Raw genomic sequence first — 21231 nt, forward strand, 5'->3', positions numbered from 1 at the left:
TGGCCCACGCGAGTTACGCCTGCCTCGAGCAGGCATAACTTTGGGAATAAAGGTAGGGGGGGGTGTAGATAGGGCTGGGGGGGGGGTGGGTTAGGTAGGCGAAGGGATTGGAAGGTGGGGGGACGTGGAAGGAAAGTTCCCTCCAAGGCCGCTCCGATTTCGGAGCGGCCTCGGAGGGATCAGGCAGCGCGTGTAGGGCTCCTTGCACGCAAGGTGCACAAATGTGCACCCCTTTGTGCGCGATGACCCCGGATTTTATAAGATACGCGCGGCTACACGCGTATCTTATAAAATCCGGCATACGTTTGTTTGCGCCTGGTGCGCAAACAAAAGTACGCACTCGCGCTTTTTTATAAAATGTACACCTTAGTGAAACTTACAAGCCACCAGCTTGGCATATCATCAAATAGAAGCAAATCTAACTTAAGGGGAATGGTCTGGCCCAAGATGTTTTCTAAATATTGCAAACTTTATGCCAGAAACACTGAATTACTTCACATGATCAAAATAGGTGGCCTAAAGTACCCCTCTTCTATTCACATTTAACACAAATATCCGTAGACGCCACAGATGCTGTAAATGCTCTCTTTTGTTAAAAATATTATCACACAAGAAATATATATTTGTTTCTCTTAGATTAACATTGTGTGAAATCCGCTTAATTTTAATAAAACATTCTTAAAAGCCTTCATTGTCAATCTTGTGTCAATTTCCATTTGCCATTTTTGTAACAAACCAGTAGCAATCTCTGCAGTATCCATTCTTAGCAAGGAAGTGTATAACAATGAAACTGTGTGAGACTGTTGATGTCCTATATCCACCATCACCTTAGTGCTTGTGGACAAGTGTCGCTGTAGTGCTGAGTTTCACAGAGAAAAAATAGAGCCTAACTTGAAGATATGCAGAGAAATGTGTAATCCATGGAATATTTATCCATAAGTTGCTGAAAAGATAATACCCATTACGTCTAGAAATATTTATAATTGGGACATAGAATGTTCTTATAATAAAAAAAAAATATTCTATAAAGGATTTTGAAATACTAGAGACCATTTTTAGTTGGAATAAAGAATATTCTTGGCCACAAAAGCAATACTTCCCCTGTTCTCTTATTATTTTTTGCCCTAACAGGACTAAAGAGTAGACACTCAAATCAGGAATGAAACCTCTTTCCAAACTTCCCTCCATTCCTAGTAAACTAAAAAGATGTAGGTTATTTACCTGCAATGTCATCAACAGCACATCCAGAGCGCTGGGTTCCTCAGGAGACGAGACTGACTTGCGATTGGTCTGTAACCTGGATAGTGGGATCCAGCGGACATTCTCCAGGGTCTGACTCAGCTTCACCTCTTTCAGGGTTACCACCAAGATATTGCCCTGCTTGTCCTTGATTGGCTCAAAGTAGACCTGTCCCAGGTCCTGTACTCCCAGTAATCCCTTAACAGGATGCAGAAAAGAAAGAATAGAATTACAACATGTACGAGTCCCCATGGACACCAGTACTCCATTTGTCTATTTGCAGCTTTGCTGAACTCATTTGCTAGGGAAAAACTTTATATGGCCACACCATGGATCAATCCAGAGGCATTATTATGGTCCCATATTCCCAGTTTTGGTGTCGGTTCCTTTTAAAAAATTCCCAACATTCTATCTACTTTTTTGGATGCCACAATACACTGAGCTGGATTTCAACATTTTGTCCAAAATGACCCTAAGGTCCTTTTCCTGAGTGGTAATTCCTAATAGGAACCCATCATTTGTAAATCCAGTTAGGATTATTTTTCCCTATGTGCATTACTTTGTACTTAGCCACATTAAATTTCATCTGCAGTTTAGATGCCCAGTTCCCCATTTTCACAATGTCCTCCTGCAATTCCTCACAATCAGATCGTGTTTTATCTACTTTGAATAATTTTGTTTCATTTGCAAATTTATCACCTCACTCATTGCTCCTTTTTCTAGATCAGTTACAAATCTGTTAAACACCACCAGTCTCGGTACAGATGCTTGAGCCACCCCACTATTTACTTCTTTCCACTGAGAAAACTGACCATTTAAATCTAATCTCTATTTCCTATCTCTTAATCACTTACTAATCCACAATATGACATTGCCTCCCATGACTTTGCAATTTCCTGAGGATTCTCTCATATAGGACTTTATCAAATGCCTTCTGAAAACCCTGATACACTACATCAAGTGGCTCCCCCTTATGTCCACATGTTTATTTATACCTTCCTAGAATTCTAATAGATTGAAAAGGCATGACTTCCTTTCACTAAATCCATTTTGGCTTTTTCTCATTAAATCATGCCCATTTATATGCCCGATAATTGTGTTCTTAACTATAGCGTCTACCTTTTTCTTTGCTTTGACATCAGGCTTACTGTTCTGTAGTTTCCCAGATAATTCCTGCAGCCCTTTTTAAAAATTGGCATTACATTGGCTACCCTCCAATCTTCAGGTATAGTGGCAGGTTTTAATGATATGTTACAGACTAACAGGACCAGATTTGCAATTTCATATTTGGGTTTTTTCAGAACATTGGGGTGAATACTATCAGGTCCTGGTGATTTGCTATTTGGCCTGTCCATTTGCTCTAATGCATCCTCCAGTTTAACACAACCATAATTTGCCTCAGTTCCTTTGACTCATCACCTTGAAAAAAACTGTTCCAGTCTGGGCATCTCCCGAATATCATGCTCAGTAAAGACCGGAGCAAAGAATTAATTTAGCTGTTCTGTGATGGCTTGGTCTTCTCTGAGGACCCCTTTTATCCCTTGGTCATCTAGTGGTCCAACTGACTCCCTGTCAAACTTCTTGCTTTTGATATACTTGAAAAAGCTTTTATTTTAATTAGTTTTTGCCTCTATGGCATGCTTCTTCTTAAATTCTTTTTTGTCCTGCCTTAATGTTTTACATCTACCTTGTCAGGGCCTATTTTCCTTATTTGGAGTTGCTTTCCATTTTAAGATGCCTTTTTAACTTTAATAGCCTCTTTTGCATCACCAGTTAACTATGCTGGCAGAAATGTGGTCTTCCTTCGACATTTCTTAATGTATGGAAAACATTTTTTTTCTGGGCTTCCAACTCTACACCTCATGCAGATTTGTAACTCTTGCAACTTTCCCCTTATTAATTTCCTCCTAATTTTCTCATTTTATCAAAATCTCCCTCTTTTGAAGTTGAATGCTACTGCATTAGTTATACTATTTTACCTCCAGAGATTATATAAAATTTGACTACATTATGACCACTATTGTCAAATGATCCTGCCAGTGTTTCCCCTTGCACCAGGTTCTGCAATCCACTGAGAACTAAGTCTAAGGTAGTTTCCCCTCTTGTTGACTGCAGGACTTAGCTGCTCCATGAAATAGGCATTCATAGCATCTAAAACCTTTACCTTCCTTGCAAGCCATGATGAGACAGAACCCAATCAATATTAGGGTAATTGAAACCCCCTATTATTACTGGGCTGCTAAAATTATTATCCTACTTAATTTCTATTAGCATTTCACAGTCTGTTTCATCATCCTGGGAGCATGGGCAATAGTACACGCCTCCCTTTTTCAAATGGAACTTCTATCCATAGGAATTCCAGAGAGCAGTTTGTTTTTGTATTGAATTTGTATCTTACTTGACTCTATGCCATCCTTAAAATATAGTGCCACCCCGTACCCAATTTGATCTCTTTGTCATTTTGATATATTTTGTAACCTGCCACCACCATGTCCCATTGGTTATCCACTTTCCACCAGATCTCTGAGTGTTACATACTAACGGGTGAATTTTAAAAGCCCTACACGCACCAAGGCCGAGAGACATGCGCATGTATCAGCCCAGCGCATGCCACGTGGATTTTAAGAGGCACCCAGGCAGGTACATGCATATCTCCCGGTAGGCGAGTAAACATTTTTTTCATAAAAGGGGCGGGGCGTGGTCTGGGCAGGGCTTGGGTGTTCCAGGAAATATGAAGGAAACCAGCGGGTAATTATTTATGCACACCAGTGCGCACTGGGGTCCCTTAGCCACGTAACTTTACTTCTGCTGTGGACGGCGTGTAAGTCATGAAATAAAAAAAACTAGGCTAGTCAGCGGAGTTTTAAGGGTCAGGGCTATTTGGGTAAAAGGGAGGCAACTGAGCTAGAGGGTTTAGGGAGTCTTCTCCTTTACTGGGGTGAACTGAGAATGAACTGTGGAAACAGGTAATTGCGTCAACACGTATGTACTAAAATCCCTTCCACTTTCACGATCAGGCAGCATTTGTGCGCACCAATGTAAAATTGTGAGCACATGTACGCGCATATAGCTGATTTTATACCAGGTATGCATATATATGCGTATGTTATAAAATCGTCGTGTTCATGTGTGCGAGCCGGCAAATGCACGCACGCATGTGTGCTTCCATGCACAGGTCTTAAAATTCACCTTTAACATGCCAATGTGATAATACTACTGGCATAATACACTAAAATACCTCTTGCACTGATACTTCTGGAGCCATTCATTACCATTCTCTCAATTTGACCTATTAGTTTGTCTCTGATTCTATTACTAGTGTCAGATACTAGTATATATTTGGGGGACAGCTGACTGTCAGAAGCATATGATTTAGCAAGGTAACAATATTTCAGAAGAGATATTGTAGTACTACTTAAAGCTGAAGTAGCCCAGATGGATGTGTATAGAAAGAGCATACAGATGTGATAGACTCTGCTGCTTGTATTATTTTGTTGTGAATACATAAAAAATGAAAGTACAAATGAAAAACATACTTTAAAATGTCTGCATGCAAATGCCAGAAGTCTGAATAGTAACACAGGTGAATTAGAATTTTTGGCATTGTGCAAGGATGTGGATATTATAGGCATTTCAGAGACAAGGTGGAAGGAGGCTAACCAATGGTACACTGTGATACCAGGATGTAAATTATATTCATGTGATATGGCAGATCAAAATGGTGGGGGAGGGGGACTTAGTCAAGCAAGATGGCTTAGAGTTAAGCATTATAAAATTCCGGAATGAAAAAATGTACTGTGGAATCTTCCTGGATAGAAATCCCATGTGTGCTGGGTAAGAGTATAGCAGTGGGTATATACTACCAGCCACCTGCCCAAGATGATGGGGAAGACTGTGAAATGCTATCTGAAATTAAAAAAGCAAATAAATTTGTCAATACAATAATAATGGGAGACTTGATTGGTCAAAGTCTCATCATGTCATGCTAAAAAGGTTAAGTTTCTAGATGCCATAAATGACTGCTTTATGGAGCAGCTGGTCCTAGAATTGATGAGAGGGGAAGTTACTTTAGATCTAGTCCTCAGTGAAATATATGCCCTGGTACAAAAGGGGTTACTTGTGGTGGAGCTACTAAGCAATATCTATCATAATGTAATCAAATTTGACATAATCATGGAAGGAAAGATATTAGGTAAAACTACTGCTATGGCATATAAAACTTTAAAAAGGAGACTATGATAGAATGAGATTAGCCAGAAATAAATAAAAGGACCATCTGCAAAAGTTAAAAGTTTGCATGAGATGTGGACATTGTCTAAAAATACCATTTTGGAAGCCCAGAGAAAATGTATTTTGTGCATTAGAAAAGGTCAAAGAAAGACAAAACAATTGCCAGTGTGGTATAATGGTGAGGTAAAGGAAGCAGTTAAAGCTAAAAGAGCATTGTTCAAAAATTGGAAAGCAGAATCAAATGAAAATAGTTACGAGCATAAGCACTGGCAAGTTAGATGTAAAATAGACCAAGACAGAAATTGAGAAGGAGTTTGCCAACGAAGCAAAAACTTATAATAAAAACCGTTCAAGTACATTCAAAGCAAAAAGCCTGTGAAGTAGTCAGTCGGGCTTCTAGATGACCAAGAGGCAAAAGCGATGCTCAGGTAGGACAAGTAAATAGCAGAAAAACAGAATTTTGCCTTATTCTTTACTGAAAAGAATGTTGGAGACATACTTACACCTGAAACACTCTTTAATGTTGAAGATTCTGAGCAGCTACAACAAATATCTGACAGTGAAAGATGGAATAGATCAGACTGACAAATTAAGGAGTAGGGGAATGTGCTTCGCTTTTTTCTGCCGGGTTGGGCTACGGGTCGGGCAACCCATGGAAAACTTCATTTTCCAACGGGTCAGTTTTTATTTTTATTTCTTGGCAATTTTCACCGAAAAAACCCCACCCCACCCCTTCAAATTTAGTTAATTATAACCCCTCCACCCTCCTGACCCCCCAAAACTTGCCTGAAGTCCCTTGTGTCCAGCGGGGGTCCCGGAAGTGATCTCTCACTCTCGGGCTGTCAGCTGCCAGTAAACAAAATGGTGCCGGTGGCCCTTTGCCCTTATCATGTGACAGGGGCTACCAGTGCCATTGGTCGGCCCCTATCACATGGAAGGAGCAATGGATGGTCTGCACCATTTTCTAAGATGGCCTGAGTGGGAGATCGCTCCAGGGACCCCCGCTGGACCACCAGGAACATTAGGCAAGTTTTTTTTTGTGGGGGGGTCAGGATGGTGGGGGGTTGTAATTAACTAAATTTGAAGGGCTGGGGTGGGTTTTGTTTTTTTTTTTTAAATAAATGTGCTCCTCCCCCCCCCCCCCCCCGCGCTAACCCGAAAAACACATTTTCCATGAAATTCAGGGAAAATCCGTCTCGGGATTCGGGTCCTCCAACCCATGCCGAATTGGACTATTTCTTTGAAATTTTCCAATTCAGCAAAAACGATTGCACATCCCTACTAAGGAGTAACAAATCACCAGGACCAAATGGCATCCACCCAGAGTTCTGAGAGAACTAAAATATGAAATTGATAACCCATTACTAGTAATCTGTTGCCTATCATTTAAAAGACTCATGATACCTGAAAACTGGAAGGTGACCAATGTGTCATTGGCTTTTAAAAGGGCTCCAGAGGTGGCTTGAAAATCTATAGACCAGTGAGCCTGACATCAGCACTGAGCATAATTGTAGAAGCCATTCATAAAAATAAAATCACTGGCAACATAGTTAGGCATGGTTTAATGACGAAGAGTCAATAGGATTTTAGCAAGGGGAAGTCTTGATTTACCAATATTAAGGTTTTGTTGAAAGTGTAAATAAATGTGTAACATAACAGTGAGTTGGTCAATATAATAAATTTGTATTTTTAGAATTCATTTGACAAAGTCCTCTATGAAATACTCCTCAGGAAATTAAAAATTCATGGGATAGGTGGCAATGTTCTATTATGGATTGGTTGCTGGTTAAAAGACAGAAAGAGATTTTCCAAACAGAGAAAAATCATTAGTGGAGTACCTCAGGAACCAGTCCTGAGGCCTGTGCTGTTTAATGTATTCATAAATGATCTGGAAAAGAGAATGGCAAGTGAGGTGATCAAATTTGCAGATGGCACAAAATGATTAAAACTGTTAAAACAGCAGTGGATTGTGAGGTACTGCAGAGGGACCTCGTGAGACTAGGAGACTGGGCAATAGAGATGTGCTTCGGGTAAAAATTGTGTGTCAGGCTTTGTTTTGGGGCCTCCCGTGGGAATTTTGCTTTTCCCGCGGTTCGGGTTTTTTTTTCGGGGGCCCCAATTTTTGGGTTAGCGCATACTAACTCCCAATAATGCACGCTAACCTGGCAGAGTTAGTGTGTACTAACTCAAAAATTAATTTTTTCCGAAATTTTGGAAAAAATTAAATAGTTTTTGGTTCCCCCGAACCATTCCGAATTAGGAAATTTTGTTGAAATTGCCTAATTAGGTAAAAACAATTGCACATCCCTACTGGGCAACTGAATGGCAGATGAAATTAAATGTGGAAAAATACAAAGTGATGCACATATGGAAAAATAATCCCAACTGTTGCGTCCATCGGTGCTACACGGCTTCACCCAGTTTGACTCACCTTGTTCACGGCTCCTCCCGCATCCCTAGGGAAAATGGCGTCGAACTCTCCGGTGTCCCAGGAACGGCTATGGTACTGCCTCCCGCCATGCTCCTCCCAAGTGCCTATTAGGGTGGGCACGCACACGCCACCCACGTCTTTATTCCAGCAATGGCGCGAACCTCGGGGGCGTTCCCCTCTACTGACATCACACCATCCGGGTAAATAGCCTAAACTATGTTGCTAGCTCATTGAGATAGCAAAGACTCAGATTCGTCCTGTCTAGCTACTCTGCCGCTTCCGTGCTGCCACTGGAAGCTCTCTCTCTGCCCTTCGGGGTAATTGCTAACCTGGGTACCTGCTCCTCGGGGACCCTCTGCTTTATTTCAGGTGCCTGACAGGGATCAGGTACTCACTCCTCGAGGGCCTGCTCTCCCTGCCTCGGTGCCTGTACCATCTTCTTCAACCTGGTGGAATCGCATACCTACAGCAACCATCTAGTGAGTAATCTAACTCTCAGTCTATCTCATCCACAGTGCTACCTTGCTGGGAAACCTACACTGGAATTCCCCTATACCAATGGGGTAAGAAGGGTCCCCCCTCTGCCGAGGGTCCTGAGACTGCTACATCCAGACTACCTCAGTACTGCCACCTCTGGTGGTATACTTCAAGCTGTATAAATAAAGAACTAACTCTGTGTTTGTGCGTCCTGCGTTTAGCCCAGTACTGCAGCGCCTCACGGGGCTCCTCCCCATGGGCGTGGTCATCTGCCACAGTATCCAAGAATCCACCCAAACACCGCTTAACCATAACACCAACTACAAGTACACAACACTGGGTTCTGTATTGGGAGCCCCAACCAAGAAAAGGACCTTGGAGTCCTTGTGGAGAATACTTTGAAATCCTTGGCTGTGTAGTGGCGATCAAGAAAGCAAATAGAATGTTAGGAATGATCGAAAAAGGAAAGGAGAAAAAAATGGAAAATATCATATTGCCTCTGGATCAAGCAGTGGTACGACTGCACGATGAGTATTGTGTAAGTTTTGGTCGCTTCATCTAAAAAAGGACACAGCGGAACAAGAAAAGGAGTGGAGGAAGGTGACAAAAATTATAAAGGGGATGGAATGGCTTTCCCATAATGAGATGCTACTCAGGCTAGGGCTCTACAGCTTGAAAAAGCGATGGCTGAAAGGGACATTATAGAAGTTTATAAAATCATGAGTAGAGGTGGGGTATGGGTGAATAAAGGATGGCTATTTACCCTTTCAAAAATACTAAAATAAGGGAACGCAAATAGTGGAATGTACTTTTTCATTCAGCGCACAATCAAGCTGTGGAATCTGTTGCCAGAGGATATGGTCAATGCAAGCACAGAAGGGTTTAAAAGAGGTTTGGACAAGTTTCGAGAAGAAAAGTCCATAACATATTAGCCAGGTAGACTAAGAAAAGCTATTGCTATCTTTGGGCGTGAACAACAGGAAACTGATCTGCTTTAGGGGATCTGTCAGGTACTTGCAACCTGGTTTGGCCACTGTTGGAGGCAGGATGCTGGGCTCAGTGGACTTTGGTTTGACCTAGCATGGCATTTCTTACATTCTTATAAATATATGCCTGTAATGCCATACCATGATTCATGTCTTTTGATATGCTACATACCAAGGGTTATCCGTATCTGACTACTATAAATTCTTATGTGATATGCAACACTTCAGATTGGTACCTGCATCTGGGAGCTTGCCAGAAGCATCTTAAAACGTGTCTGCAGAATACAAGAGCAGGATGACTGTGAAACAGTGACACACTGTCGTAACCACAGGGTATCTTCCCACATGTATGAAACCTGTGAAACCCCAAACAAAATCATCGCATTAAGACAGTGTACGAAAGAAGAAAAGGAAAAATAACTGTAGAACTGGAAACCACCTACAAATGATGGTAGGCGGTCTATAAATTGTATAAACAAAAAAATAAATAAATAAATAAACTAGTTCTTCCCTTCCTTCTCACTCTCTAAGCCCTCTATGGGCCTTATTTTCTAAGGCTATCGCAGGAGGAGGAGTCGGGGCGTCACCGGGGCCGTCTCTGCAACGACGGCACGGACAGCGAAAAGGTAAGGGCCTTTTCGCTGCCTATTTCGTGCCCAATAACTGCACCTTCTATGGTGGAGTTATTGGGCGTGATCCTGGCAGCGATCGCTGCCGGCTAGCGCAGGACCGCCCCCCGTTCCGGCCCCCCGCCCCTCATTACCGCATTTTTCTAAAGTATCGCAGGCCTACGATACTTTAGAAAATGAGGCCCTATGTCTTAATAACTAGGAACCAGTGTTGGAAACATTAATTATTATAGCAAAGGTAAATATAATAGGATTTCAGAGAACTGAGAGTCATGGAAATATATCTTCAGTCATCAGAATTGGGCAGTTCTGTTATTGGGCTTTGTCATTGTTTTGTCCCTTTATTTCCAGTTGTGCAGCCCCAAAATTTTCAGTTCATTTTTTCATTTTGGGGAATTTTTTTTTTTTTTGCTTTTATTCTGAACATTTCAATTTTTTGGTTCATTTCATTTGCCAAACCAAAAAAAAAATAAAAATTAAACAAAAAAAAATCCCAAATAAAAATAGCAAACCAATAAAAAACAAAAATGGGCCTTTCCGGGCCAAAAGCTGTCCATGCCAATCATAGGGCTGGTGTCCTCCCTACTATGTCATTGCTGGGGCCAAGGTACTCGCACATCAGCCCCCATTTATCCCATTTCCAGGGTCAGCCTTCTAAAATGGCAGGAGCAATGCCTAGTCATTCCTGCCCTGGTCCCAGTGCTTTAGATATGGCACTGTCTGCCTGGAAAACAGCACCAAAGTGAGGTCACCGGTGCTTTTCTTAGATGTACTCCTGTAGAAATATATGGCCCAGGCCTTGGTGCCACTTGGCCTGGGCCTAGTCAGGGCCCAGGAAATTTATAGCCAGGGAGGATCAGCCAAGGCCACTGGAGACCTGTTTTTTTTTTCCTCACATGCCACAAATATGAAAATAACTGAAGATTTTAGGTTATTTTTGTAAGAGGCTATTTTCAGTTTATTATATTTAGAACAAACTGAAAATAACCTCATTTGCTGTATTTTTAGCATTCATTAGAAACAAATGCACATCCTTATTGTGCATGTTTGTGCCAGTGGTTCTACCGTCTATAATGCAGTTCATGCACCTGAACCAAAGTCCACAAGCCAGAGGACCCCAGAATGTGAAGGAGGCCATTAGCTCAAGGTTCAGCCGTACATGCAAAGTCTCTATATTGGCACTTCTTGCCATCCTACATAATGTCATACCCAATGCTTTATCCTTTAATTGATAGAAGACAGATGCTCTTTAAATGCATCAACTTGCTTGTGCATTTACTCAGTAAAGCCTAGGGATGTGCATTCGTTTTGAACGAATGCGCAATCCGCAACGTATAGGTCCCTATTCGTTGCATTCGTGGGTCTGCGAAAAGTATGGCAAACCCCCACGAATGCAACATATAATTAACGAATAAAACCCCCACCCTCCTGACCCCCCCCCCAAGACTTGCCAAAAATCCCTGGTGGTCCAGCGGGGGTCCTGGAGCGATCTCCTGCACTCGTGCCGTTGGCTGCCGGTATTCAAAATGGCGCCAATAGCCTTTGCCTTTACTATGTCACAGGGGCTATCTGTGCCATTGGTCGGCCCCTGTCACATGGTAGGAGCAATGGACGGCCGGCACCATCTTGTGCTTTTGGCAAGTCTTGGGGGGGGGGGGGGGTCAGGAGGGTGGGAGGTTGTAGTTAATTAAATTTAAAGGGTTGGGATGGGTTTTTTTTTGTTTTTCCAACTTTAATGGAAAACGAATACCGAATGCAACTAATGGACGAATTGGATTTTCCCCCTATGAAAACGGATGCAACGGATTTGGGTCCCGGCACAACGAATACCGAATAGCAACGCATCTTTTCCCTCTGCACATCCCTAGTAAAGCGCACTGCAGGAACTTGGTTGTCCCATAGAGCTCAAAATAAAAAAGGATGTGTGGCTCAGGAAAACTGGTTCATGTAGAAAGTGCCACTTTCCTGCTGTTCAGGATAGAGGAAGAGAAGATAGAAATAGGAGATGGGATTCCCAGGGAAGGGGGCACCAGTTTATTCCTTGCACCAGGGTCAATGTAAACCGTTGTATTTCATACTTCAGGGCTCTAGATTTTGGAGGCTACCTTAGTAAACCAGAGGAAGTCCTGCATGAGCAGGCAAGAGTACGAGTCATCAATCTCCACCACTGGGATCTGATCCTCATTTGTAACCAGAATATTATCGTCTTTGTAGAATATTGATGTCAGATACATGCCCCTACAGGAGAAGAGAGAAGAAATACACTTTTACAGAATATTCTATCAAACTAAGTAAAACACAGGATTAAAACAAACAAATAATGGTTTTTGGTTATAGATGGTTATTAGAGTCTCCTTGGGAGGTTAATATATATTGCTTTGTACGGGGATTATGTTTAGTCTGATTATTATGACTTAGGTGTTTTAAAGTAGTTTAATGGTCTATTGTATTTGTTCTTTATTTGTGTTGGGATTTTAATTAATGAATTAGTTTCATGATATAGTATATCATTTATTTACTGTGTAATGAATGTATTGTGGTATTTATTTTTTTAAATTTAGATTTAGTTCATCTCTTTTTCATCGGTAGCTCAAAACGGATCACATTCAGGTAGGCAGGTATTTTTCCCTGTTCCCAGAGGGCTTATAATCAAGAAGCCTAACTTTTAAAACTATTCCCAGTACAATATTTGTGCATATAAGTGGATAGGCAAAGCTTTATCCTAATAGTTTATAAATTGTGCAGCGTTCTCTATTTTATAAACATATGTGGGTATATTTTAGGTGTGAGAAAATATAACAACATGTGTGTGTAATATCTCTGATTTATACGTGGAGGCAGGTATTTTATAAAGTATGCGTGGATACTGCTTTGAAAGTAGTTGAACACATACTTGAAATCACCAGTTTACCCGGACGATCTAGCACTTCACCCTCAACCCCCACCAGTTCAACCAGACCTCCCACCCAAAAACCACAATGCAACAGTCAAGTCCGATTTCCATTGTGCCAGTCAATTATCAGATGTGAAAATGTACAAATGAATTCCGAAATGAATACCCATATATCTTACAAAATAACAACTACCGCGCATATTTCTGAATCCTGTCCCAGAACACCTCAGCCCGTCTATTTTTTCCCGCTGGTAAAATGTACACGCAAAATGGAAAAACACTTGTACTCTTGGCATTTTTAAAAAAGCACATCCATGATAACATGCGACTTAATAAGCGTGTATGCTATTTTTTATGTACAAAATTCCTATGAAAATTTACTCCTAAGTTTGTACCTGAAGCAATGAAGGGCGATATGACTTGCTCAAGGTGATAAGGAGCAGTGGTGGGATTTGAACCCTGGTTCTCTGCACCCTGCTCTATCCAGTAGGCTACCCCTCCACTATCCTTTTGATTGCTTTGGTTTTGCTCAGCAGGGCAAAGAATATATAAAGTTGATGCTGATGTATATCGCTGGTGAAAGGAACTAAACTGACTGTTCAGAAAATGACATTTTTTGCTTCTCTTCATTAACCATTTAAACCTGACAGACTGAGGAAGGGGAGTCTTTGGAAGTAGGCAGATGACACACCCTATAAGGCAGCTGTCCGGATAGCAACAGTTCAGTGCCTATTGTGATAACAACATAACCTGTATCCACTCCAGACATGGCCCAGATGTGAACTAGCTCTGTATCTGTTTGTTAACCAATCGGGCTTTCCAGTCCTTTAAATTCAAGGATAATATTATTTTCTGATGGCAGTACTTGTGTCCAACTTAGAAAAGCAAAACACTGAAATTCAGACTGTGTTGCCGCATAAATGTGCTTGCTCAATTTATTAATTAAACCACATTATTTGTCTGAAAAAATCAAGCCGTATTCATTTTTCTTCACATAGCATTGCACATGCGAGTGCTTCTCTGCTGCATGGTTTATGAAGGAGAAAATAACATTTCTTTTTTCAGCAAGATTAGCTAAAATGTATTGTGACATGTGAAAGAAATGGAACAAATTTGCTGAATAACATGTTTTTGCACTTAGGGAAAGACCTGTTTTATTGGATGGACACATATTAACAGGCTTTATACCTTTTCAGACCTTTCAGAAACTTGCTACCGGGGTGAAAGAGGTGTTTCAGGCTCTTAGAAACGGAATGCTTTCTGCTCTGAGGTTGGTTCTTGAAGGGCTCTGCAAAAAGAGAGAAGGAAAAAAGAAGGATGAGAACAATCAGAGTCCAGCCCCTTGGGAAAACTCGGGCCAAAGGATGCTTATCTGTGTTTACTTCATTTTAAAGAGCCACCTGACTTATCCAGCACTGCTGGCGCTAGGATAGCCGCTCGGCACTCGCAGCACCGTGCAAAAAATGCACAGAAGAGAAAGCCTCTGGCTCCATGCTGCTCACCATCTAGCTGAGAACACAAGGTTTGCCCTGCTAGGTCAACCCAAAAGTCCACGGAGCACCACATCCGAGCTTTTAGAATGGCCAGATCCTAAAGGGCAGATCTGTTCCTTGCCGCTCACGCCCAGAGATAAGCAGTGGCTTTCCCCATTGTATACCCGACTCACAATGGTTTATGGGCTTTTCCCTCCAGGAACTCATCCAAATCTCTTTTTCCTTCCAGGAACTCATCCAAATCTCTTTTAAACCCCACTATGTTAGGTACCTTAACCACATAATCTGGCAACAAATCCCACAGCTTGATTGTGCATTAAGTGAAAAAAAAAATATGTTTTCCAATTTCTTTTAAATGTGCTACCTCTTAGATTCTCTCCTAATCTCAGTACTATTGGAGAGGATAAATACCTGTTCCATCCTTCACATCATTTTGTAAACCTCTATCATATCCCCTTCTCAGTTGTCTCTTCTCAAAGCTGAGGAGCCCTAACCTGTTTAACCTTTCTTCACAGGAAACCTGGTTCCACCTCCTTTATCATTGGTGCTGTTCCTGCTATGGACTTTTCGAGTTCCACTATGTCTTTATTCAGATGGGGGTGACAAGAACTGCCCAAAATACTCTAGGTGCCGTCACACAGACAAAACAACCAAATTTTCCATAACCACTTAGAGGCTAATTTTCCAAATTAGAAATGTATGTACATAAACTGCCTGACAACTACCCGTCCTCAATGTGGCTAGTGTTCTTACATTATTCCAGACTGCATATTACATTTAGCCACATTTAGAGGAGGTGTTCCCAAAGGCATGCTTAGCTCGAGGGAGACAAATAATGCGCGTAAATTGCATTTTCAACTCTCCTTTCCTTAGAAAACGTTTGTGTACAAAAGAACACAGGTGCAATTGTCTTTAGGTATTTTGTATGCATGAAACATTTCCAAGTGAATGTATGCTCATACTTTCTCTTTGAAAACTGGTACAAAGTCTGTGGGTAAAAAATATCCATGGACTTTGTTCCAGTGCAAACAGTTTGAAAAACTTCGGTGTTGGTGCAAACTCCACAGGCAGTTTTTACTCACAGACTTTGCACCAACAATCAAAGCAGAATTATGCAGGGTAAAGAACATAAGAAGTTGCCATACTGGTTCAGACTGAGGGTCCATCAAGCCCAATATCCTGTCTCCAACAGTGGCCAATCCAGGATGCAAGTATCTAGCAAATAGCCAAACATTAAACAGATTCCGTGCTACTAATGCAGGTGATAAGCAGTGGCTATTCCCTAAGTCAACTTGACTAATAGCAGTTTATGGATTTCTTCTCCAGGAACTTGTACAAACCGGTTTTTAAATCCAGCTGAGCTGTCTTAATATCCTCTGGCAACGAACTCCAGAGCTTATTTGTGCACTAAGAGGAAAATAATTTTCTCTGATTTGTTTTAAATGTGCTACTTGCTAACTTCATGGAATGACCCCTAATCCTTCTATTATCTGAAAGAGTAAATAACCAATTCACATTTACCCATTCTACTCTTCTCATATTTTGTAGTTTTGCTTTGATTATTGGCTAAGAAAAAAGTACCCCACAGAAATTTGCATTTGCTTTTTCTGTGGATAATTTTTCACGACCAAAAACAAGCAGCGTGGTTTTGAAAATCAAACTCTACATGCTGCATCCTCCACCGACCTAACTTTGCCCTGGGCAATGCTTTTAAACTGTTGGTAAAGTTCAGCACATTGTTTAACAATGCACATAATTTTGCTCACATCGGGTGGGCAACACTCAAAGAGGCCATTGGCGTGGGTAAATCACTTTTTTTTTACTTGTGGAAACCGGGTATAATTATTGCCTTGAAAGAGGCCAATGTTTAGAAAAGCAAAGAACAGGTAACTTATCTGACTTAAGTACTGCTGAACAAACAATAAAGTTACCTGAGTAACCTTTCCTGGATAACTTTCAAATCTAACTGGCTATGTCTGAATATAGCTGGTTAGGTTTAGAGTTAGCCGGGTACCTGTACCTGGATAACTACCATAACCAACTATATTCAAACGATATAGCCAGTTAAGTGCTGAAAATTAAATTAAAAAAAAAAAGTTACTGGGTGTGCAGGACTGATCCCCCAGCTGCCCCACCCCCACCCCCCATGACCTCACTAAATGTGTTAAAGCAACATTGGGCCCCAGTGCTCTTTCTTCCCAAGCCTTCCAGAAGATAGGAAGAAAGTTTCAGGTCTACTGGTCTGATGAGCAGTTCCACCCCTCTCCCACAATTACTTAAAAGATATCGGCTTCCAGGCCCACCTTTCCCCTCACTCCCCCCCCCCACCAACCCCAAACTTAACTCTCCGGCCACACTCAGTACCTCCAAAATCCCTCTGGGCCATCAGGACTGCGGTACAATCATTCTGCTTCCCGTGGCTTCCAGCATTGCTTTGGGGGGGTTTGTGGGGGGAAGGGTGGATCAAGCACAATACTCGACATAGGTTTAACACACTTAGACCTGGATCCATCAAGCTGCGATGTTTTTTCATGGGAGGGGCCCCACTATCATGGGGCAGGGATGTAGCCGTTATAGTGGGCCCATAACCCCCCCTCCAAACAAAACAACATTGTGGCTGCATCGTTGCATTGTTTTGTCTCGGGATAAAACATGGCGGGATAAAACAGGTGTGTGTGTGTGTGTATGTGTGTGTGTGTGTGTGTCTCAAATGTGACCCCCTCCCCCCCCTCCCTCAGCCCGGGGCTGCCACTCCCCAACCCAATCTAAATATGACAAAAATGTTGCCATTAGTCCTCCCCCACCCCCACTTCCAAATCAAACTGTGTTGCCCATACCTCCCTGGTACCCCCCTCCCCCCAGTGCAACAGAAACTCCTTGTTGGTGTAGTGCTCCTCGCCGCCGCCCCCCCCCCCCCCCCCCCCCCGGACCCAAGTCAAAAAGCTCATTGGGGTTAAAGTGGAGCCTCCCCAACCCCACCCCATTACCTTGAAAAAGCAAAAGCACAGTCCGGAGGACTATGCATGAACTGATTTGCATGGATTTGCAACATTTATGCATGAAAATCCCATGCAGAGCAGCTCATTGTAATATGGGAGGGAATCTGGACCAGGTTATGTAAAATATCAGGGATATTATGCAAGCACTGGGCCTGCTAACCTTTTATATTATTTCTTTTTCAGCACTTAAGAGCTATATTATTTCAATACAGCCAGTTAAGGTAAAGTTATCCAGATACACATACACGATTCCAGATAGCTTTAATCCTGCTCTGAGACACATCCAGACTTATCTGAATAACTAATTCATCTGTGAATACTGGAGTTAGCTGGATAACTTATATGGTTAATTTATCTCCAACATGGAAAGCCTCCCAAAACATCTCCATTTACCCAGATAAATTGAATCTGGTTGATGACTTAAATTAAATTTATTTAGTTAAATGGGCCAGATATTCAAACCTTGGGGTTTTATCCAGTTAACTCCAAAGTTATCCAGACAAACCTTTTTGAATTTCGACCTCTTAATGATTGCAGTAAGCATGTTCAAAAGTGAGAAGTCTAAGATCTGGAAAAGTCAGGGTTTGGGGATTTAAAAGCAATCTCAAAAAGGGGGATTTTTAGTCATGACTTAAAAATGGCCAAAGGAGGAACAAAATGCACCAGTTCAGGAGGGCCATTCCAATATCACAAAATAGAACGCATGAAGTCTCACATTAGCAATGGAGAAGAGCAGAGATAGAAGCAGCTTGCCTTATGAATGAAAATCAAGAGAGGGGACATAAGCAGAGATTAGAATGGCAAGATAGTGTAGAGCTACAGTGTGCGTGCACTTGTAAGTTTGATCAAAATTTGGAAGCAGATGAGAAGGAGAAAAAGGCATTGAAGATGACCCCCAAGACTGTGAGAAAAGGCATTGAAGATGACCCCAAAGCCTGTGTTATCGACTGAGATAGAAAGATGTAGAAGCAGGGAAGTGAGCTTGGGAGGAAAGCTAAGGTCGGACTTGCCATGCTAAATTTAAGGTGGTGATGAGATATCCAGACAGATATATCGGATATACAAGCTGTGATCTTGGACTGGATTCTTGGTGAATGTTCTGGTGCAGAGAGAGAGAAAAAGATGAGCTTCATCTGCTTAAAGATGGCACTGAAAACCACGGGATAACATCAGAGCACCAAGAAAGAAGAGAAGGCCCAGAACAGACCCTTGCAGCACACTGGCTGATAATGGGGCAGCAATGGAGGAAGATCCAACAAAAGATACCATAAGGATGCGAGGGGAGAAATAAGAGGAGAACCAAGAGAGAACAAAGTCTCAGAATCCAAATGAAGACAGAGCTTCAAGGAGTACGTAGTGGTTAAGTGTGTCAAAAGCAGCCAAATTGTCAAGGAAGATGAAGACTGAATAGTAGCCTCTGGATTTGGCCATGAAAAGCTCATTAGAAGCTTTGCTAAAGCCTATTCCAGGAGAATGGAGAGTGCAGAAGCTATGTTGGAGTGGATCAAGAATGGCTCGGGATGCAAGACAGTGGAAGTAAACAGCATGTTTGAGCAATTTGGATGAGAATGCCATGAGGAAGACTGGATAATAGCAGGACAAGTATGGTCCACTGAAGGATTTTTGAGAAGTGTGATAACTGCATATTTAAATGTAACAAGGGTTGTATGGAAAAGCGACAGAATGAACAAATGATAGATGGAAGGGATGGTAGTGGAGGTGATATAAGTAAGGAGCAGAGTGGGAATGCAGTCAGAGAAAGTAATGAGTTTGGACCATATCCCCCAGTCATCTCTTCTCCAAATTGAACAGCCCTAACTCAAGAAGTTAGGGACTTGGATTGGCAACTTTTGGAAACAGAATACTGGACTTGATGGACCCTTGGTCTGGACCCAGTAAGGCATTTCTTATGCTCTTATATAGGAGTGAAGATGATAAGTTTCTTTCTTTAGGACTTCAAAAAAATACAAAAGGGTAGCAAAGGACAAGGGGAAGAGAGAAGAGTGAAGGAGGTGGAGGGACATATAATGATCACAAGATGAATCTTGTGAACCTTGTCATGAAAGAAATCAGTCTCAGGACAGAGAAAGTGGAAGCAGAGGGAGGAGGCAGTTTGCGTAAACTTGCATGTATAAAAAATAGGGGAGGTCCAAGGGAATTCCAAGGAGGGGCCAACATTTACGAGCATAAGCTGCTATTTTACAGCCTACCAGAGTGATGCACATAAACCTTTTATCTGAGTATATTTACTCCTGCTCAATATCTGTGGTACGTGATTGTAAACATCATAACAGTGAACAAATGACTGCATGAAGAGCCAGAAGGGTCTTTGTGGGCTGCAGATGGACTGGATGAACTGGTAGACTAATTGATAAAACTGGTAATATCATTGCTGGGCATGTTGTAAAATCCCCTGATTTACGCATGTAAAAGCCGATTTACGGGAGGTATATGCGTCTTAAGTAACACAAGTAGAACCTGTTTGCATATCCCTTTTAAATTCGAACTACAAATAAGTGGGTTTATCATTTATGCACACTTATCTGGCTAAATTCTGACCTACCCGGCAAAGTAGTGCCTTTTGCCCCTACTTGGGATAAATCTGAACTTATTCGGATAAATAGCGCTTTTGTTTTAGACTTATCTAGTTATTTTACCTACCCAGATAAGTCAGAAAAGTGTTAATTAGTCCGACAGGTATCGCGTTTCAGATTTATCTGGCTAAGTGCCGCTACTTAACTGCATAAATCTGAACTTTTCTGGGTAAGTGTCGCTCCTTTTCCAGATAAGTCCGAACTTACGTGGCTAGCGGCTTTTACATACACAAACACGTGTGCACGCATACATACTCATCCTCTTTAACCTGCACATATCATTTGCATGCAGGTTACAAAGTGCAATGGTAACTTCACTTGCACCGATTTGCACAGTTTTGAAAGTGATCCTCCCAGTCAATTACCTCACCTTCTTCAATACAGAGAACGTTTTCCATTCACACTTTATCATAAGCTAGGAGATAGGACTTTGAGCTGTGCAATATTCTTTGGCAATGACAGAACAGATCCTGGCTTACCATGACACACACAATGCTGATGAACTGTCTTCACTTGGCTTAATAGATGGTCCAAGGCTTCAGCTTGTCCTCTTCGCCTGGGGGCTCTTCCATCATATTCTCTCCAGTCTGGGGGTAGGGCGGGAAGGAAAACCCCCCCAGAATAAAAAGACCACACATTAAGCGAAAGCAAGTAAGAGGACAGCAGACTCAAAACGGTGCCATACTTTAGCAATGTTGTAAGAGGGAAAGGACACCACTACATAATGTATTATAGAAATTGTCATGGTGTTTGAGATTTCTATACTGACCTGTCAGCAAATGGCTAGCTTTACTATCTTATATGAAAGCTTCAGTTGAAACAGAATGAAAAGAAAGCTGTTCCTTCTGTGTCCTGTACGTTATTTCAAAAGTAATTTTCAAAACAAAATGCATATGTATAATTTTCTTTGAAAAAAGCTGATCAGGTCTGCAGGTACAAAACTATCCCTGGACTTTGCCCTTGGATGGGTTACTGACAATTGCCCCCATGCTCACTAGTTTTTGATTGGTTCATGTTGGCTCTGAGTCATACAAGACATCACCCAGTTTGAACCAGCTTAATTCCTTTATGCGTGAGATAATTTCTGGCACTCCTCCCAACAGAACGGATCCTAGGAGACTGGTGGGGGCAACAATTTTTTTTTTTTTTTTAAATGATGATTTAGCCGTAAAATAGGTAATGGATACAATGCGTTGCTGTTTGCGGCATGTACTTTTGAAATATCGTATATAGAATGAAGAGGAATCAGCTTTCTTTAAA

The 21231-nt window shown here is 41.7% G+C and overlaps 1 protein-coding gene across 10 annotated transcripts in view; it reads right to left on the reverse strand.

The window, feature by feature from the left end:
- LOC115075772 (ankyrin repeat and fibronectin type-III domain-containing protein 1-like) overlaps positions 1-21231 on the reverse strand; it is a 1084545-nt gene that overhangs the window by 69814 nt on the left and 993500 nt on the right. For all 10 annotated transcript variants that reach the window (XM_029576526.1, XM_029576524.1, XM_029576522.1 and 7 more), the window contains 5 exons: positions 20451-20558; positions 14074-14173; positions 12098-12230; positions 9600-9719; positions 1222-1437 (listed from right to left, as the gene is read on the reverse strand). In XM_029576526.1, coding sequence (XP_029432386.1) covers positions 1222-1437; positions 9600-9719; positions 12098-12230; positions 14074-14173; positions 20451-20558 — 677 coding nt within the window. The remainder of the gene's footprint in view (positions 1-1221; positions 1438-9599; positions 9720-12097; positions 12231-14073; positions 14174-20450; positions 20559-21231) is intronic.

This window comes from Rhinatrema bivittatum, chromosome 14, assembly GCF_901001135.1.
Source record: "Rhinatrema bivittatum chromosome 14, aRhiBiv1.1, whole genome shotgun sequence".
Classification (NCBI taxonomy): domain Eukaryota; kingdom Metazoa; phylum Chordata; class Amphibia; order Gymnophiona; family Rhinatrematidae; genus Rhinatrema; species Rhinatrema bivittatum.